The 19,614-nt window shown below is 41.5% G+C and overlaps 1 protein-coding gene across 10 annotated transcripts in view; it reads left to right on the forward strand.

Moving 5' to 3' along the window:
• PRORP (protein only RNase P catalytic subunit) overlaps window positions 1-19,614 on the forward strand; it is an 87,601-nt gene that overhangs the window by 32,328 nt on the left and 35,659 nt on the right. The window contains exon 6 of one of the 10 annotated variants that reach the window (XM_050953902.1): window positions 12,794-12,961. The exons of the other annotated variants lie outside the window; for them this stretch is intronic. Coding sequence (XP_050809859.1) covers window positions 12,794-12,859 — 66 coding nt within the window. The 3' untranslated portion in view covers window positions 12,860-12,961. Of the gene's footprint in view, window positions 1-12,793; window positions 12,962-19,614 lie in introns of those variants that run through there. 10 annotated transcript variants of the gene reach the window in all.

Genomic DNA, 19,614 nt, shown 5'->3' on the forward strand with positions numbered 1-19,614 from the left:
GCTCTGCTTTACTGCGTTATATCTGAATTTGTGTTATAGTGGGTGGTGTTATATTGGGGTAGAGACGTAATTATAAAATAAACCAATTGGAATATAAATTGTAGTTTCATTTCAGTGTATAGTATATGGACCAGTATGAACAAATCATGGTATGAAATTTTAGTTTGTACTGATTTTGTTAGTGCTTTTTATGTAGCCTGTTGTAAAACTAGGCAAATGTCTAGATGAGTTGATGTACCCTCTGGAAGACCTCTGCATATCTCCAGGGGTATATGTACCACTGGTTGAGAACCACTGAGCTAGAGTAAGGGAGCTGGTCTTATTTACACATCATCTCTGCATATGGGTGGTTGTCTACAATATGCTGCTATGGAGATAGATTTCCAACAACATTAACATTTGTATATCTTATATCCTCTGGGATCTAAAGTAATAACAATGTATAAAACTTCACAATATATGTAAACAATGCCCCCTCCCCCACTCATATGCCCCTCCTTTCGTTTCTTCCTACCTCTGGCTGGATCTTTGGATAGCTGTGACACAATATGGCGCCTCATGATTAAGGGAGGTATAGTCCACTGGATAGGGTGTTCGACTGGATTGGAGATCTGGGTTTTGTTCCTGTCTCAGTCACTAAACTATTGTCTGACCATGGGCAACTCACTTCACCCTCCTTCCCATTGTGCCTCTTGTTTATTTAGAGCCTCAGCTTCTTGCATCAGGGACTCTATTTTACTGTGTGTTTATATAGCACCTATCACGTTGTCTCTGATCTCATTTGGGGACTCCAGGTGTACTGTAATTCAAATAAATAATGGGGCATCACAGCGAAGAAGAAAAGGGACAGCCATGTGTTTGTGGGAGCTTTTTCATCTAAAAAACAAAACAAAATCAAAATTGTGCACATCCAAAGTTGTGAAGGGAGAAGAGGATATTGATTATACTGCTGTATGCACCTGGCACAGAGATTTAGTTTTTGTAATAGATTCAGTATTTCAGAGATGGTGCAGGAGCTGAGAGAAACAACTGATTCTTTAACATTGTTTTTCATGTTATACACCTAATACGTGTTCTCCTAAATGGTCAAAGTAAATCATTGCTAGTTTTCTCCCAATGAGGAACCAAAATGACAACATGGAAATTGGAACCTACTTTTCTCATTATGTTGTGCAACTAGCTCCTGAAAACCATGCTGAAATGCTTTCTAAGTATCTTTGTCTTGCTCACGGCTAATCTAATTAGCATAGTCATCTAGCAAATTTTGCATATTTTTCATTTTAATTGAGTTAGTTTCTTACAGAATAAAAATTGTAATGAAGTTAATCTTTTTCCCTTTTAGTTAAATATAAGGAGGCAATTACAGTAGTGGGTATTAATTGACATTGAAATTGAATTAGTAGTACCTCAGTATGGTCACAAGAAGGTAGTATTAGTTCTTGTATGTGCTGCAATAGTAATTCAGAATTTGTATTTAGAAAGAAATGAAACCCTTCTTCACCGATTGATGTGTTGTGACCTTGCAGTAGGTCAGATTAAAATGGAAATAGATCTCTCACCCAGAGGGAGCTGTGGGTTTTGTTTTTTCTTAATCCAATTTAAACATAGTGTGAAATGGTACCAAATGTGAAATTATTCAGTGTTTAGGAATTACAGGATTGAGCTTTATATACAAATTTACAATCAGCCTAAATTGAATAGATACAAATCATAGTAACATTTTTACCATACGTGCTAGGCACTTTAGATGGTTTTGTTGCTAGCTACCAGGCAAACAACAATATTAGCAATATAATAAAAAGGCTATAGCTATTTATGTCAATGTTTTACCTCCTGAGAGTTTCAGGAAAACCTACCACAAGTTAATTCTGGCTCAGTAAACATTAACTTGTATGGATTTCTCCTCTATAATATATGGAACAAACTTCTTGAAGAAGGAGTGGGGGTGGTTCCTTGGGGTAGCATGCAGCAGGTCAGACCTGAGCAACATGGCTCAAACAGAAGCAGAGAATCTGAGAGGGCAGTTTGGAAGTACAGATCATCTTTGCAGATGGGCCTGGCCTCTGCTGGCTCGCCTCATGTTCATGGGATTGTATTCGTATTCTAGAGTGACAACTTTTGTGTGGCCAAAATCCTCCCTATGGTGTCATGCCTAATACCAGGTTTAAAGCAAGATAATTTCTGCCAGGCCTTTGTGATAGGTTTTCTTGATACCTGTAGTGGATCATTTGTTCAGTCAGGAGGGCTAGTGGCCTTGGTCTTTGACTCCAGTCTCTCTTTCAGCCCACTGCGTCCTGGACCCCTTGCCTGTAACCCTTTGTACAGCCTGCCTTGGGGCTCACATTATGGGACTCTAGGGTGCGTAGGGGAATCCAAGATCTCCTGCTTTACCAGGTCTTGGCCTAGGGCCCTGAAGGTGTAACAGCGTGGGGTGGTCAGAAGCTGGTCCACCTCATGTGTACCTTCCTCTGGACCACTTCCTACCAATGCCTGTATTTGGGGTGTGACTGCTGTTGCGTTAAAGGCCTTTGCTTCAAACCCTGCAGTCTAGGGGCTAATGGGGGCAACGCTCTGGTGCTACTGTGCAGGGTTCTCTCCCCCATCTGGTAATGTCAGAAAGGTGTGGGAGAAAACTCACAGTCAGATCTCAGCAGGGACTGCTTCTCCTTCCATTGCCTAGCAGTACTCCTCCAGTAAATGGCTTCTCTCTTCCCAGGCTACTGGAGCCTTCTTTATACTGATCCTTTCTCCAGGAGTATGCTTGGCAGTGCTGATGGCCAGAGCTTTCCTGATCCAGTACTGCTCCAGCCCTTCTCCTGCCTCAGCCTTAGTGTGGGATCTGTAAACCCCATCACAATACTCTTTGTATTTACTTCTTAAACTGCTACATGGTATTATTTGGATGATCTTAGTGCATTATTATGTTTTTATGTCCTCACTTCTAGTTTTGTTTTATAGCCATTATATTACACCCTTGGCTTGCATTTTGCCATACTGTAGAGCATGAACTACTATAGATTAATTCTTATTTGTATCACTGTAGCGCCACAGAGCCCTGGTATCAGGTGCTACAGATCTTGAACCTAGGCCCTCAGAGTTGTCAAGCGAGAGAGCCTTACCCTCTGTTGTCATGCTGCAAGGTCGGATGTGGGAACTGAAGCTAATACTCCACCACCAGAGGCTACACCTGCTGACTCAGCAGGATCAGATGCCTTGTGGCAGACTTCTGATTGGACTCTACTGGGTATAAGACTTCTTATTCCTAGTCCACACCTTGTCTCAGCTGCACAGATCCCTAAGACCAAGTCCCTGCCTCCTCTTCTGGTTCCTACTCCTAGTCCCTGGATCCTGCTGCTTTGCCTTGCTCACTTTTCCCGCTGCCATGCCTCATCCTGCCTCCTGTTACCATGCCTTGTTCCTGATTCCTTGCCCTACTACAAGTTGCTGTTTCTGGTTTGACCCTTGGTACTACTTCTCACTCCAGCTCTGGATTAATCCTTGGCGTGACTTCTGACCCTGACCTTTGTCTTGACCCTTGGCATGACTTCTAACTCCAGCTTGACCCTTGGTATGACTTCTGACTGCGACCTGAACTTCACTCCTGGCTCCAGCCACTATGGAAAATTGCCTCCATTGTGGGTCCTGACACGTAGTCGTGGACCAAGACCCTGTTGTGCTAGGTGCTGTAAAGATACAGAACAAAAAGACAGTCCTTGCCCCAAAGAGATTGCAATCTAAATAGACTTCCTCTAATTCAAAATTCCCTATTGTGTGAAATTAGATTATCCCTAGTACAGTAACTCTCCACTTAATGTCCTCTCGCTTATTTTTCAGGAACATAACTACAGCATTAAGTGAGGAGTTACTGTATATCACTTACATTTAAAAGAGAGACCGGGGGAAGCTCACTTTTCTCTGAATTCCTCTGCATCTAAAAAAAATTCCCTGTCCTCTATTCCATTTGGATAAATATTCTTCTATAAATGTTTTCCTGAAAACCCACATTTTCAAATCATTTTGAATTTGTTTAATCTTTGGCTTCATATGTGGTGACCCTGCCCTGTGTCATCTTCAAACCTACCTATTTGTGAAGAATTCCCTGTTCCAGGTCATTTATATACAAGATTAATTTGATGCTAACCCTTGCAAGCCTCTATTTGCTTTCCTTTTTCACCCAGAAGTAGCTCCAGCTGTCACTCCCTTCTGGTTTACTGTTCATCAGTCAATTCTTTATTGATTTCAGTAGTTCTGCTATTCCATTTGGACGCACGCATCGTGTTATAGGGTGGTTGAGTATGTAAAGTCATGAAGATTACGTGAACATAATATACTATGTCTTTTTCAGCCAATTCTATGATGTATTTACTGAAGTTAATTGACTGTTTACATGATTTGATAAAATTAATATAGTATTTTCAAATGTTGCATCATCCTGTTCTTAATCAGTATTTTCTAAAAACTGGACTTACAGGTCTGTAGTTGTTTATAATGATGCTGACTTGCCAATGACATAAATCAGGAAAACGCATTAGTCATCTTTTATGACTATCCTCATTATGGTGCCAGGTGCTCATTTATGTAGCTGCATGTTTCTGTTACATTCAAAGGAACAATACAGGGTTGGCAACAGCATGTCTCTTATTTCTAGTATAATTTTGACTTTGTTTCCCTCCCCAGTGTTAATCCTGGCTTTGACATGGACTCTCTGGCCTTGGCCAAGTTACTTAAACTTTCTGTGTCTGATAAACTGTTGTAAGAAGACAAATGCCAGTAGACTTCCATTGACATCACTGGAGTTGCTCTTGATTCACATGGTGTAAGTGACAGAAGAATTGGGTCCTTAGACTGCTTCTCTATCTATAAAATGGTGTTACTGCAATAGTACCATTTTTGCCACCAAGCAGTATGGTGTGAGATTTAATTAGTTATTGTTTATAACATACTCCAAAGATGAGAAATGCTGTCTAAGTGCTCATCATTATAATTGGTGTTTATTTGACTAGAACTTGTGATTTAACTCCAGTATAATATGTAAATGTAAAGGTGAGGCTATGCAGTGTGTTGGAGAAGACGTATTCCATGAGCTCCAGTTCCAATAATAGCTTTGTTTGTCCGGTTGTAAGTTTTTTCCCCCGTATAAAAAAACCCACATAAATATAAACTGGCTCCAAATTGGGATCATTTGAATAAATGGAATAGAATACAAAAAGCATAGTTCAGACCTCAGTCACCCATTGAGTGGCGCACACAATCCTATAATTTATAACACAACCTGCAGCTTTATTTTATACTACAGATTAATTTCTGTACATGAAATCTTTGCAACTGAATGGACAAAATCAATCCATGGATTGATGCTCTGCTAGCATTAGGAATTTCCACTCTATGGGTGTGATACTTTCCCCAGTGAAATCAATGGAAAAACTTCAGTTGACTCATTGGGGGTTAGATTGCAGATCTACTCAGAAAAGTGACTATAAAAATGGTGGTTCTTTGAATGATCGTACACATATGTATTCTACATATGGACACGTATGCACAGCATGTGCCTGAGTCCGGAAGTTTTTGCAGAAAGTGTCTATTGGCCCACATGTGTGCTGTAGCTCTCCTCATGCTCCAAATGAGGGCATAAAGTGTGGTGATTCCTCTCCAGTTCCTTCTTACCGCTGCACAGTCTGAGCTGAATCTTCAGTGTCCTCAGCTCCTTCCTATTGCATCATTTCAGTAAATATATTGTATATAGTTGTTTTAATAGTTATGTAATCTAATAGAGTTAGTTCCCCCTCCTCAAGAAGACTGGGATTATGCCCAGAGTTCTGGGATTCAAAACCAGTGTTTACTGCCCTTTCTCCTTTTCTGTGAGTGACGAACATCAGTGCAGCCTCTATTGGCTGGGTGAGCTCACATCTCAGTAAAGTGCAGCATCTGCTGCTCCTTTCGCCCCAGAACTTGAGGGTCAAGAACTGAGCCTTAGGAAACATCTGATGGAGAAGGCAATAAGATCCCTATCAGATCTGAGCTGGGGACCCCCTTCTATATATTAGTCTCATCAAGCAGGCAGCTCCTCTCCAAGCACAAGCTCAGGAACAGAGGCTAAGACTTATATGCTTAAGGAGAAGGCTTCCCATGAGAGTAAGGGACATTCTCATAGGGATGGGGACAAACCATCCTTGTCAAAGACTGCCCCAAAAGAAAGGATCCCTCTTTCACCCCTTCAAAGTCAGGAGAGCATTTATTGGTTCCAATGGTTAAGGCTCAAGATAAACAGCCTGTGGGGCTCCTGTCCACATCTAGAGCCAGTGGCATGCCTATAGCAACATGGCTTGGATGGATCCAACTTCCACTGTGACCAGGGAAGCTCCGGTTCTGATAGCTCCACCAATGGTCTCACCCCACACTCCAGGACTCTTGGAGAATTATATCTCCCTGGAGGGCATCTTTGCTGTCCCCTATCATCATTCATCCCTATTATCAGGATTGTCTCTACTTCAGGACATTGTTACTCCAAAGAATGAGAATATCTCAAGGATGCAGTTATTCTCCCATCCTATCTGCCAGCGCTGGTGTGCAGCAATCAGTACTGTCAGTTCTGCCGATAGTCCAGGATTCGGCTTTCTCTTCCAATGACTTGGAAGCTCCACATGAGTCTCTGTGCCACCAGGTAGAGGTAGTCCTGGATGGAAGCCCTAGAAGATCAAGGTTCTGGCCTTCAACCAGACATGATTCGCCAAGGGACAGATGGTGCTCTATGCCAAAGGGTCCTCCCAAGCTGGTTGATCTAGCCTAATGGCACTATTGGGGGCTATGGGAGCTGTATCCCAGACACCTGGAAATGGTATATGAGCCGTGGTTACCATCTGCAGCCACACTCAACTGACCCCATCAGAATATTTGGAGGAAGAAGGCAAGCTGGATCCATTGGTTCCGGGAGTAATTTTATCATAGTCGCTAGATGAAGTGGTTACTCCATCTTCTCATCTCCACCTGATGACTTCAGGCAACAGGACTGTGGAGACCTGCATTCCTTTGTTGATGCTACATCATTCCTTTCCTCAGATTTTTGGAGACCACCTTCCCCAATTTGCCGACAATGGGAGATCCCTGACTACCAACAAATGGATAATCTCATGGTGGCAATCTCATTGAGTTTCTGGCCACTCCTACTCACAGACTTCCTTGCCAGTTCCTTTTCAGGGACTACTCTCAAGAGGAAATTCTCTGACAGGAAGTGGACTCACTTCTCCTCCTGGAAGCCATAGAAAGCGTTCCACCTCAACAGGGCCCCCCGGGGGGAGGCAAGTCGGGCAATTTGCCCCAGGCCCCGGGTCCTGCAGGGACCCCCCACAAGAATATAGTATTCTATAGTATTGCAACTTTTTTTTTTGGAAGGGGCCCATGAAATTGCTTAGCCCCAGGCCCTCTGAATCCTCTCGGCGGCCCTGTACCTCAACACCAAGGGAAAGGGTTGTACTTCCCTTACTTCTTGATCCTCAAAAAGAGGGGGATGAAGGCCGATTCTTGACCTATGATGCCTGACCATATTCATCCAAAAGCTAAAATTTCGTATGATCTCCTGGGCAGCAATAATTTCCTGCCTAAAGGAGGGCATGCGATTTGTGGTTTTTGACATGAAAGGTGCATAATTTCACATAGACATTCACCCACTCCATAGAAAGTTCCTCGAGTTTCTCTTCGATCATGACCTTTACCAATTCAGAATCCTCCCCTTTTAACTGGCCATCGCACCCAGTCTACAAAGATTTTTTCAGTGGTGGCAGCTTGTATGAGAAGGGAGGGATTTACTATCTTCCCATACCTCAATGATTGGTTTCTGACTGGTAGTTCCTACGAAGAAGTCAAATGGGCAACCCAGTTTCTGCCCAGTCTACTGCCTTCCCTATGTCAACATGAGAAATTTCCGTTAACCTCCCACAAGGTCCATAAACTTCATAGGGGTGATAGACTCATCCATAACAAAGGCTCGAGAGATTTCAGGCCATAGGTGCTCTCATACACCAAATTGCTATCAGATCCCAGACTTCAATCAGAACATACCTTTCCCTCCCCGACCACGTGGCCTCATGCACACACATAATGCCATTTGTCAGGCTTTCCCTTTGTTGTCCGAAAACCTGGCTTCTGTCTGTGTACTCATCAGAGAGAGGCAGCATCAAAGACAAAGTAACAGTTCCATCCAAGGTTTTGCACTCTTGTCTGGTGTACAAAGCTGGAGAAAGTTCAGGTGGGGATCCCTTTCCTTACCCCGACTCCAGAGGCAGCTATGGTTTCTGATGCCTCCCTCTTAGGTTGAGGTGCTTATATGGGCAATCATGAGGCACAGGGCATCTGGACCACTCAGGAGTCCACTATGCATATCAGCTTACTAGAACTCAGGGCAGTCTGTTGAACCTGCAACGCCTTCGTCCCACTCATGTGGTCCTGACGCGTTCAAGTAATGTCAGACAACATGGCAACCTTATTCCATATAAACAAGCATGGGGGAACGAGGTCCCTCCTCTTTGTATAGAGACAGTCAAGCTCTGGAATTGGTCCATCAGCCATCACATAATGCTTTCAGCAGCATGGTGCAGAATTCCCTAACAGACAGTCCCAGCAAACATTTTTCCATGAACCACGAATGGGAGATTCATGATTCAATTCTTGACAAGTTCTTTATCTAATCGGGAATGCTGTCCTGGGATCTTCATGCCTGTCAGGCAAACAAGAAACATCTTCTTTTCTGCTCCAGAGCAGCCTTAGGCAAAGGCTTGATGAGAGACGCCCTTCTGGTATCATGGTAGGATTACACTGGTCTACAATTTTTGAGAAGTCGTCTGCTTCAGAGATAACATGTGATATATGTTATGTATTTTGATGTGCTGAATTCAAATATGACAATTAAAACAACTGATTGGCTACTGTTTCTAAGATATTTAAGTTTTTACATTTTATGTCTATGTATATTGTGTAGATAGTAGAGTTTTAATAATAAATTGTAAACCTAGGTCTTTTCATGTGTTTATGGTTGCTTTACATGATAATATTTCACCTGTCCTGTTTATGTAACACTTTAAAATCAGCAAAAGGGTTATATAAATAAAATTTATTATGAAACAAAAGGCAAAAAACTATTATGTACATAGTTTAGTCCTATTCAGTGTCTACTCGGCGCTTCTTGGCTTGTCTCTTGTATTCATTAAATGGAGCATCTCTTGTCACTGTCCAGCAGTAGTCTGCAAGCATTGATGGGCTCCATTTGCCCTGACAGCCTGCCAGGAGATTCCACTGCTGTAGTCTGGAGCCCAACAGCTCCCTTACTCTTGGGTAGTTCCAAATCCCTGACAAGGTCATTCAGTTAACCTTGTGTTATGAGGTGTGGTTCAGAGGAGGAGGATGGAAGAAAATGTGGGTCCTGTGACATTGATGGTTCAGGACCAGAAGTTTCATCCTCTTCCTCATCTGACTCAAGTGAGAATGATTCTGGTGCATCAGGAACCGGCAGTCCTTCTCCGTGGGGTACTGGGCGTATAGCTGATGGAATGTTTGGATAATGCACAGTCTACTTTTTCTTCTTTGACACACCTTTCCCAACTGGAGGCACCATGCAGAAGTAACAATTGCTGGTATGATCTGTTGGCTCTCTCCAAATCATTGGCACTGCAAAAGGCATAGATTTCCTTTTCCTGTTCAACCACTGGCGAAGATTTGTTGCACAAGTGTTGCAGCATATGTGTGGGGCCCACCTCTTGTCCTGATCTCCAATTTTGCAGCCAAAATAAAGGTGATAGGCTTTCTTAACCATAGTGGTTATACTGCGCTTTTGTGATGCAAAAGTCACTTGACCACAAACATAGCAGAAGTTATTTGCACTGTTCACACAAGTACGAGGCATCTCTGCTCACTTTGGCTAATCAGAAATGTGTCCCTTTGCAAAATCAAACACTGACAAATAAGAGAGCACGACACTGTATGATTTCTAGAGCTGATATAGGGCAATTTGTTCAGCAAAGTGATGTAAGCTTCGTTATGATTGAATCATCCATGACTTCTAGGAATAACATGATGCAATTCATATCATGTATGACACAATACCAGCTTCAGATTGCATCATTCATTGTTTTGCCTAACAAGCAAGTACTGTCCAAACCCAGTCATAGATTTATTCATAGATCCAGTCCAAGATGTATTTTAGTCATTTCTGGTTTAAATTGAGATCCCTTCCCTTTATAACTCACTTATTCTCCGCCATTTCCAAGTCAAGGGTCGTATATACTGACCCAATAGCATATCTTGAAAACTAGAGCCAATCAACAATTTTAAGCATCATTTTTGTTCTCAGTGACCCAGAATTAGTAAAGTTGGACTACATTTATTTCAGAAGCATTTTGGCTGTAGAGCAGTGTTACCTGAGATATGCCTTCCCTCCCATTCCTTTAATACTACAACTTTTATGCAAAATCCATCAAGACAGAGCTTGAGTCATTCTTATTGCGGCCAACTGGCCGAGACATTTCTGGTTTACGGATGTACTGAAGGTCTCAGCTCAGCCACCCATAAACATCCTGTTGTTAATGCTGTGGAATGTTGCTAGTGCTGCAGTGTTATTCCAATTTGTGCTGCTGGCTTTTGGAGTATTCAGCTCCAGCATAAAGTGAAGGTCCACAAAACACTATACTAGTGCCCTGGCTCTGTGGTTACAGGTGCACCACTAACACGTGTATGCCCACGACAAGGTAATGGCTCAATCAACATAACATAATGCTTGTTAAAGGGCTTTCTCTTCACCCTCTCCCCTGGTTCTTGTCATGTAGACAGAAAACAGAAGACCAGAAGTCCGAAGTGCAGACAGTGCAATGTTTATATGTTAGTTTCCAAGCAAGCATATTCCAAAGCCCTTCACACCAGTCAGTTATCCCTATATGCCGATAGAATCTGTTCCTCAGTGTTCCGATCCCAGCTCTGATGCCTCAGAGCATTTACTCTGTGTCCCACTTCTCAGCTCTGACGCCGCAAAGTGTTTACCCCATGTCCCACTTCCTAGCTCTGACGCCGCAGAGTCTAGCCTTTGTCCCTGTTCCCCGTTCCCTGTTCCGTTCCCCCCCACCTTAGCAAACATGATTCCAATTTCCCTTCCCCCCACTTCCTGTTTGACCCCAGTTTGTATAGTAATATTCTCAGCTATACACTAACCAATCATTTTATTGCAATTTAACTAATCAATCCTAACATATTATAACATAATTCTCTAACCAATTATATCCCACTACCCTAATTAACTTACATCTTGCAAAATTAATTATACACCAGGCAGATTAACAATTAGAGAACCAGACAGAGATTAACAATAGAAAAATGTGGGCCCTCAAGATAAAACAATATAGAAATGAGGGTTTCACAACCACAACCATGAATAAATGATTTCTTGCCGGACAGGATGCTGTCAAACTAAGTTTTCTTTAACCATCTTAAGATCTGTTTCTTTATCTGGTGGTGATGGGCACTATCAGGACAGGATCATCTTCCTAACAGCCCAATACTACCTTATTTCAATGTTTTGAATGTTTTGGAATGTGAGGATGTGACCATATGCTTCCTCCCTTGTGGCTGCCCCTGCTGCTTAGCCAAAGACCTTAATCTAAGAAAGAACAAGGCCTTAACTATCCTAGTGAGAGAAGGCCCAAAGACAGGCGGATGGATTTTGATTCTTTGTTTTTATGCCTCTAGAATTAGCTAATTGATTTAAAAAAAATACATCTAAGTGCTTAAAGTACAGGCTTTTACAGGCAGGCCTGAATATCTGTATTCTAACAATGCTGTCCTCTGGGCTGGTATAAAGAAGCCCTCCTTCCATCCTCCTTTTATCCATTGATACAAACAACTTACATATTCCATTCCATATGTTAACTATCCTCCCTGTACCTGTTAGTTTGAACAAAACATCCTTGTCCATTATCCTGTCATTCCATCCTTAACTTATTAAGGGTTTGAGTGTCCTTGTACCATCTGTCAGAAATTTGTTTACATAGTTACTTGAGAAAACTTGTGTGTTCCTGTACCATCCTCTCAGGCTAGAAATGTCCTTACTTGGTTAGCTAATACCTAGTGCTGTTATTCTAACAACACCTATTTTGGTTTACTTCTAGCCAGGACTACATCTTCCCTTGGATCATGCCGTCTGACATCCTCTATGTCACAGGCCATTAATTTCACCTGGATACCCCTATATTGAGCCCAGTAACTTTAGTCAGATTAAAACATTTCAGACCTCGGGAAACTAAGCTGTTGTGTGCCACAGGGAGAGAACAGGTGAGATGGAGGTGCCACCAATGCCTGAGGCCCCTGCAATGGCAGGGAATTGAGTAGGTGAAATATACCCAGATGATTCTAGCAGGTAATCCTTGCCCCATGCTACAGAGGAAGTCAGACCACTCCCCAAGGACCCTGTCAGTGTGACCTGGCAGAGAATTCCTTCCTGGCCCCAAAACTGGTGATCATTTTGACCCTGAACATCTGAGTAAGATACATCAACCAGGCATCTAGAAAGAGGGTTCTCTGTACCACCTCTGAGCATTAGTCCACCCTGTCTGGTGTCCCATCTCCAGCTGTGGCCAATCTCTGATGCTTCAGAGAAAGGTGACAAAACAAAAACAGAAATCCACACACCGCACAACAACAACAACCCAGAATACATTTGGCCAATTGTGCATCAGAGAAAAAATTTTCCTGAACCCTGCTGGTGACCAGCTGAAACCCTGAAGTGTGAGATTTGACTATATTCATTGTCTTAATACAGAGCTTCAAGTGTATTGAGCATACTGAGGGCAATGCCACCAGTTCTCCTCTCCCCGTGGTATGCTGAGGATGGGATGATCAGAGGTACTCTCAGACTCCAAGGCCAGGAAGGACCACAGTGACCATCCATCACAACCTCCTCCACACAGGCTGTAGATTTTTTCCCCCAGAAGGCATAGCTTTTAAAAGATACTGAATCTCATTGTAAAGACATGGTTGAGTCCACCACCTCCCTGGTAAGCCATTTCAGTGTTCAGTTACCTTCACCACTAGGAAATTGCGTATTACTTCAAGGTTGAATTTGTCTAACTTGAACTTCCAACCATTGGATCTTGTTATGACTTTGTCTACAAGGTTGAAAACCCACCTGCTATCAGATCTCTCTTCCATGTGTAAGTGCTTATACACTGTGATCAAGTCACCTCTCAATCTTCTCTTTGATAAGCTGAGTAAATTGATCTCTTGATATCTTACATCATAAGGTTTGTTTTCCAGTCCCTGAATCATTTTTGTGGCCTTCTGTTAATAGAACTCTCTCCATCATTCCCAAATCCTTCTTTAAGTGTGCACACAAGAACTGGACACAGTATTCTTGTATTGGTCTTACTAATGATGTTCACAGAGGCAAGATGGGCTTAAACTGCAGCAAGGGAGATTTAGGTTGGACATTAGGAAAAAGTTCCTAACTGTCAGGGTAGTTAAACACTGGAATAGATTGCCTAGGGAAGTTGTGGAATCTCCATCTCTGGAGATATTTAAGAGTAGGTTAGATAAATGTCTATTAGGGATGGTCTAGACAGTATTTGGTCCTGCCATGAGGGCAGGGGACTGGACTCGATGACCTCTCGAGGTCCCTTCCTGTCCTAGAGTCTATGAGTCTATAAGATCACGTCCCTACTTCTACTCAATGTTCCCCTTTTTATACATGCAGGGGTCATATTACGCCTTGTTGCCACAGCACTGCACTGACAACTTATGTTGAGGTGATTATCTATGATGACCCTAAATCTTTCTGTGAGTCACTACTTTCCAAGAAGAATCTCCCATCCTGTAGGTATAACTTATATTCTTGGTTCTCGGGTATATTACCTATCATTTGGCTATATTAAAATACATTTTGTTGGAATGTGACAATTTAATCAGGTGATTCAGATCACTGTAACAGTAACCTGTCATTATTATTTATTACTCCACCAATCTTGGTGTCATCTGCAAATTTACTAGCAAAGATTTTATATTACTGTCTAGATCATTGATAAATATATTAAATATAGTGTTGGACAAGGACCTGCTAGAAACAGCCCCACTCTTTGATATCTTCCCAATAACAACTACACTTTGGGATCTGTCTGAGCCAGTTTTTAATCCATCTGACTTGTGCTCTCTTAATTTATATTATACAATTTTAATCAAAGTGTTATGTGGTACTAAGTCAGATGCCTTTTAAGAAATCCAAATATACTCTATCAACAGTTGCCTTTATCAACGAGCCCTGTAATCTTGTCAAAAAAAGACAACAGGTTTGTCTAACAAGATCTACATTTCATGCTGTTTGGAATTAATTATTTTTTTAGCTTCTAATTCTTTGTTTATGTCCTACATTGACCATTGTATTCTTTTGCCTGGGCCTGATGTTAGGTTAACTTGTCTATAGCTCCATGAGTCATCCCATTTACCCTTTTGAAATATTGGAAATACACGAGCAGTCCTTCAATTCTTTGAAATTTCTCTCGTTTTCCAAGATTTGTTACAAATTGACATTAGTGGTTACAGAGAGCTCTTTAGTTCCTTTCAGACTATTGGATGTAAGTTATCCAGGCCTGTTTACTTGAAAATATTTAATTTTAGTAGATGCTGCCTCACATCATTCTTTGTTACAGATGGTAAACTTTCTATTCCATCCACATCATCCTGTGGGATGGGTACATTTTTATGCTGCATTCCAAATACATGACAGAAATATCTATTGAACATTTTTGCCTTTTCTATATCACTATTTATGATTTTACCATCTACATTTAGCAATGGACCTATATCTGACCTAGGATTATTTGTTGTTGTTCTTAGTGTGATTAAAAATGCCTTTGTACTGTCTTTCGCCATATTAGCCATTCATATTTCATTGATCATTTGGTTTCCCTCATCAGTCACCTACATTTTTTAACTTGGAACTTATATTCATTTACGTCTACATTTTTTATCCTTATATATTGTTTTTTTAACATTTTATTGCTGCATCCTTTTAACCAGTATTTCTTCTTGCCAAGCATAACTTTTTCATGTCTCTGGAATTGTGGCTTTTTGTGCCTCCAGTAGAGTGTCCTTGAACAAAATTCCCAATTTTATTTAACACTTTCAAATTTAAATTTATATCCCAGTTAATTATGCTGGCAATTGCTTTAAGCTTTGGAAAATTGGCCCTTTTGAAGTTCCAAATATACATATTACTGGTTAATGCCATCTTCTTTTTGCACAAAGTAAATGTAACTAGATCATGATCGCTGGTACCTAGACAGCTGCTTATTCTTAAGTCAGTGGTTAACTTTTTTTTCTCTGTCAAAATAAGGTCCAATGAGTTACTCTGTGTTAGGAGCAGGACTTTCTGTGTTAAGGAATTATCATCTATTATTTTTAGAAACTCAAAAGAAGTTTTGTTACTGGTGACACGAGACATTATCTCAGACAGGCATGTACCCACACACTTCACTTGCCTGCCCTTCTCCCCTTTTCCTGTGTCCAGATTCCATCCTCCCACTCACGAACTATCTCATATTATTTTATGCTGAACTGATCATGTTTCTAGAATGTGATGGAAGTAGGTTCTATAAAAATAGGAATGTCCTGTGACAAAAAAGTTGTCAAATGTGGCCTTGCAACATCTAAAACAAATGCTGGGTTGATACAAAGAGCTACCACCCTCTCAGTCATTAAGTCAAAAGTCAGATAAGGGCACAGTACAGAAATTTATTCACTGTGGTTAGAAATTTATTCACATTTGTTCTGTATCTTCCCCCTTCTGCATCTGGGACAAGAAACTCCATCAGCGTCCACTCAGTGAGTTTCTTTCCCTTTTTTTTTTGTGGGGGTAGGGGCTGGGGCATGGTTAGCCCAGTATGTCTGTCTGTCTGTCTGTCTCTCTCCTCTCCATCCTCCCCCCTGTCCTCCCCCTTGGAAATAATCAGAGGTTCTGCTCCTCAAACCAGAGAATCCTGAGATCAACAGCAGCCAAGCCTACCTTCACTACTTTCCCTGTGCCTTTGCTCTGGCTCCTTCCTCCTCCCTGCCCCTTGACAGCACAACTTCTTCAGGAGTTGTGCTACTAGGGTGTCCTCCACTGTTCCTGAAATCCTTCCTGAGAAGAGTTTCACTGTGTACAGGAGAGAAAGGGCCAAGTTAGCACCAATAGAGTCAGTATTTACCTGCTAGAATCTTACAGGTTTGGTGGGGGAACAAGACCACGGAGGATAGCTATTCCCATTTCCCATCTCCTCAAGATATTCAGAGCCCATTCCTCTGCAGAGGGGATTTTAGAGCAAGAGAAAGAAGGGAACAGTGCTGTCAAGGTGGCACCATTCCTGTTTCAGATCCACCTGATTTTTGTCCATTCTGCTTGCAATTAAAGGAACAATAGGAACTATTATTATTATTTGTATTACCGTAGCTTCTAGGACTAGGACCCCTTGTGTTAGGCACTGTACAAACACAGAACAAAAAGGCATAAAGTTCTCAAAGATTTTGACCTCCCTCCCACCCTTTCAGAAAAATTCCCAGATCATTCTGATATATATTTGATACAGCAACCTGAATTATTCTCTTGTCAACTCATTTTATGAAGAAGGTAAACAGTTCTGTGGTATTTATATCCTCGTATAATCCTGATTATTTCTTTACCTAGTCACCCATTGTTCTTGTCTTTACAGCAGCATTTTAATGTTTTAAAATAATTTAAATGGGAACCTCATATTCCTGAAAGATTCCACACTGACCGTTCTAAAGACTGCTGTCTTTTCTCCATAGAACAAGCAGTATAGAATGAGTAGTTTAAGCTTGGCCTACACATAGTTTTTGTAGTGATATAATTATGTTGGTTAAGGGTATGTATTTTTTTTAACCAAAATAGCTATACCAGTACAACCCCTAGCATGGACACTTTATACTGGTATAAAAGTGCCTTATATGGGAATAGCTTATACCACTTCCATTATGGGAATTGCTATACCAGGATAAAATGTTTTTATACCAATGTAACAGTGTCCAAGCTAGAAGAGGTTGTATTGCTTTGATTTTGTTGGTCTAGTTAATGCAGTATAGCTTTTGTTTGCAAACAGTACCTCAGTTTCTGTGCCTGTGCAGTCCTTAGGCAGTTTGCTGAAATTGCCCTCAAGGTGCCAGTTGTGGAAGTGACTTTTTTGTTATGTTGACCTCTGTTCACTGGGAAGTGAATGGAGACCATAATTCAAGAGTTACAAAATAGGTAACTTTTCCATGTTTCAAAGCCTTTTTGAGCTAAGTGATTTTTGCCTCAGTGAGGGAGCAGAAGCTGAGGGAACTAAATGTCCAGGAGATGTAGCTTTAAAAGGAAGGCGTTAAAGATTTGTCTTTTTTTTTTTTTGATATTTTAGTTTGTGGTTGACACGTATATTTTTAGTTCAGCTTCAGACTTTCAGACATCATAGACTAAAAGACTTTTCTGTTGGTTGGGCATCCCTGAAGGACTTTTTAGAAGCATAGTTGCTGTAGCAGGGGGGATTTCTGCTTTCCATCCCAGCAACTTTTCACTTCAGTAATTTGGTTGCATTTCTCACAATTTTCACATGCTCCCTCCCTACCCCTTTCCCCACACCTAAAATTATCAGTAATGAGGCAAATATGTTTTCTAAAATTGAATGCTACTCATTAGCTGCTGAATTAGCATTCATGTGATCTAAATGGCTAATGCAAAATACTTCTCAAACTGTACATATTTCTAGGTGTCTTTCACTTGGGTATTACTCTTTCAGTATTCTGAGCTATGTTGTTATGGGAAAATGGAAAATCTTCCTTCCCTGGAAAAATGAATAGGGGAAAGGGAAAATCCATCAAACTCCTCTACCAGTGGGCTCCTCCTCTGCCAGTGGTGCTCAGACTTTCAGGTCCTTGGAAAGGATTTCCAGGCATAGACAATAGCTGCAAATGTTATTGGTAGTGTAGTAGTGTGAACCAGTAGCATTGCACAATAGAGGAATGGGATTTGGGTTCTCAGGACAAATTTTTTGGAGGCCTCAGAGTGTGGCCACCAACTCTTCCTTGTGGCTGCTCTCATACTTTACTTAACTAGCTTTAGGAAACCAAATAAATATGCATTTACATAGTCCAAATTATTGTAATTTATTTATTGCTAGCTAGTAACTCTGTTGTGAAAAGTGATATTAACAAACATACAAGTATCACTTTTCACAGCAGACTTAATCACCCATGGCAAGCCTGACAAATTAAGCCCTGGATGGAGGGTTGGGGGAGGCAGTGGCAGGCCAGAGCCTGAAGCCCCACGGCCAGAGCCCAAAGCCCCACAGCCAGAGGATGGGGTCCAGGGATGGAGCCTAAAGCCATGTGGCCAGCGCGTGGGGCCTGCCACTGCGCAGCCAGAGCCCAGGGCTGGCACCCAAAGCCCTGTGGTGAGAGTCTGCTGCCCCACCACCCCAGAGCTGAAGCCCAAAGCCTGAGCCCCATCACCTCTGGGAAGATGGGTAACTCACTGGCTGCCTGCTCCTACAGTGTTGTGTCCCAGGTGACTCCAGAGGGGAGCAGGGCCCATCCCCTGCTGCTGGCCCCAGCAATCAACACCAGGGTGGTGCATCCAGGAGCAAGAGGGATAGGGAGGAGTCTCTACTTAGTCCTCCCGGCCATCAGAGCCCAGCTATGGTGGCCACATTTGAGAAATGCTCTAAGATGCACTGGCCTATACTAAATAATGCTGATATGCAGTCAGCGTTAACTTGTGATGGAATTTGTGTCAGATCTGATGCTGTTTTGAAAGGATGATATGTTACTTATAGTGGATATTATCTTAATCCTGGCCCCAGCCATCCATGGTGAAAGCCTCAGCTCCTTTTTTCACATACTAGCGCTTGGTATGCATGGGGTGCAGAGGGACCTGGTTGTGACTGCACAGTAATATCCTAAGAAATCTCTTAGCTATTCTTCCATTTCATATGATCCCTTTGTACCAAAACTTGCATCCATTTACTTCTCTCTAGGCAAAGAGGATCATATTTCTTTTTCTCTGTTCCCTAATATGCATGTCAATGATATACAGCAAGTCTATCAGTTTTCTGCATGAACATAAGGAGAATTGCATACATCTTGTATAATCTTTGTTAATGCATTTATTTATGTAAAGGATTGGAAAACTCTTACCAGTATATTCACAAAATGAGTAAGAAATGCTTCCCATGTAAATGAGAGAACAATACTTGGTATGTAATCAAGTTTTTCCAAAGATGTAAAGTTTCCTATGAACCAGTTTATCTTTTACAGTAATTAGTTTTCCTTTTTCAATAAAAATAGAACTCCATTTTTAAAAACTACTAGTCATGATAGTATGTTATCTAGATATGCTAGATGTTATAAACTGATAATTCTTTGATTCTGCTTACTTAATTTTTCAGGAGTATTTACAGCCAGGGGCAATGCCAAACCATAAAAAGAACGATGTTTTTTGTGATGGAGAATTTATTTTTAGAGGGAGTCTTTGTGATCTACATATTAAACATTGGATGCATGGACAACCAAAATGAATAGCAAAGAGGGAAAGTTGTGTAATAAATGTCTCTTGCATATTGC

Source organism: Gopherus flavomarginatus, chromosome 5, assembly GCF_025201925.1.
Source record: "Gopherus flavomarginatus isolate rGopFla2 chromosome 5, rGopFla2.mat.asm, whole genome shotgun sequence".
Taxonomy (NCBI): Eukaryota; Metazoa; Chordata; order Testudines; family Testudinidae; genus Gopherus; species Gopherus flavomarginatus.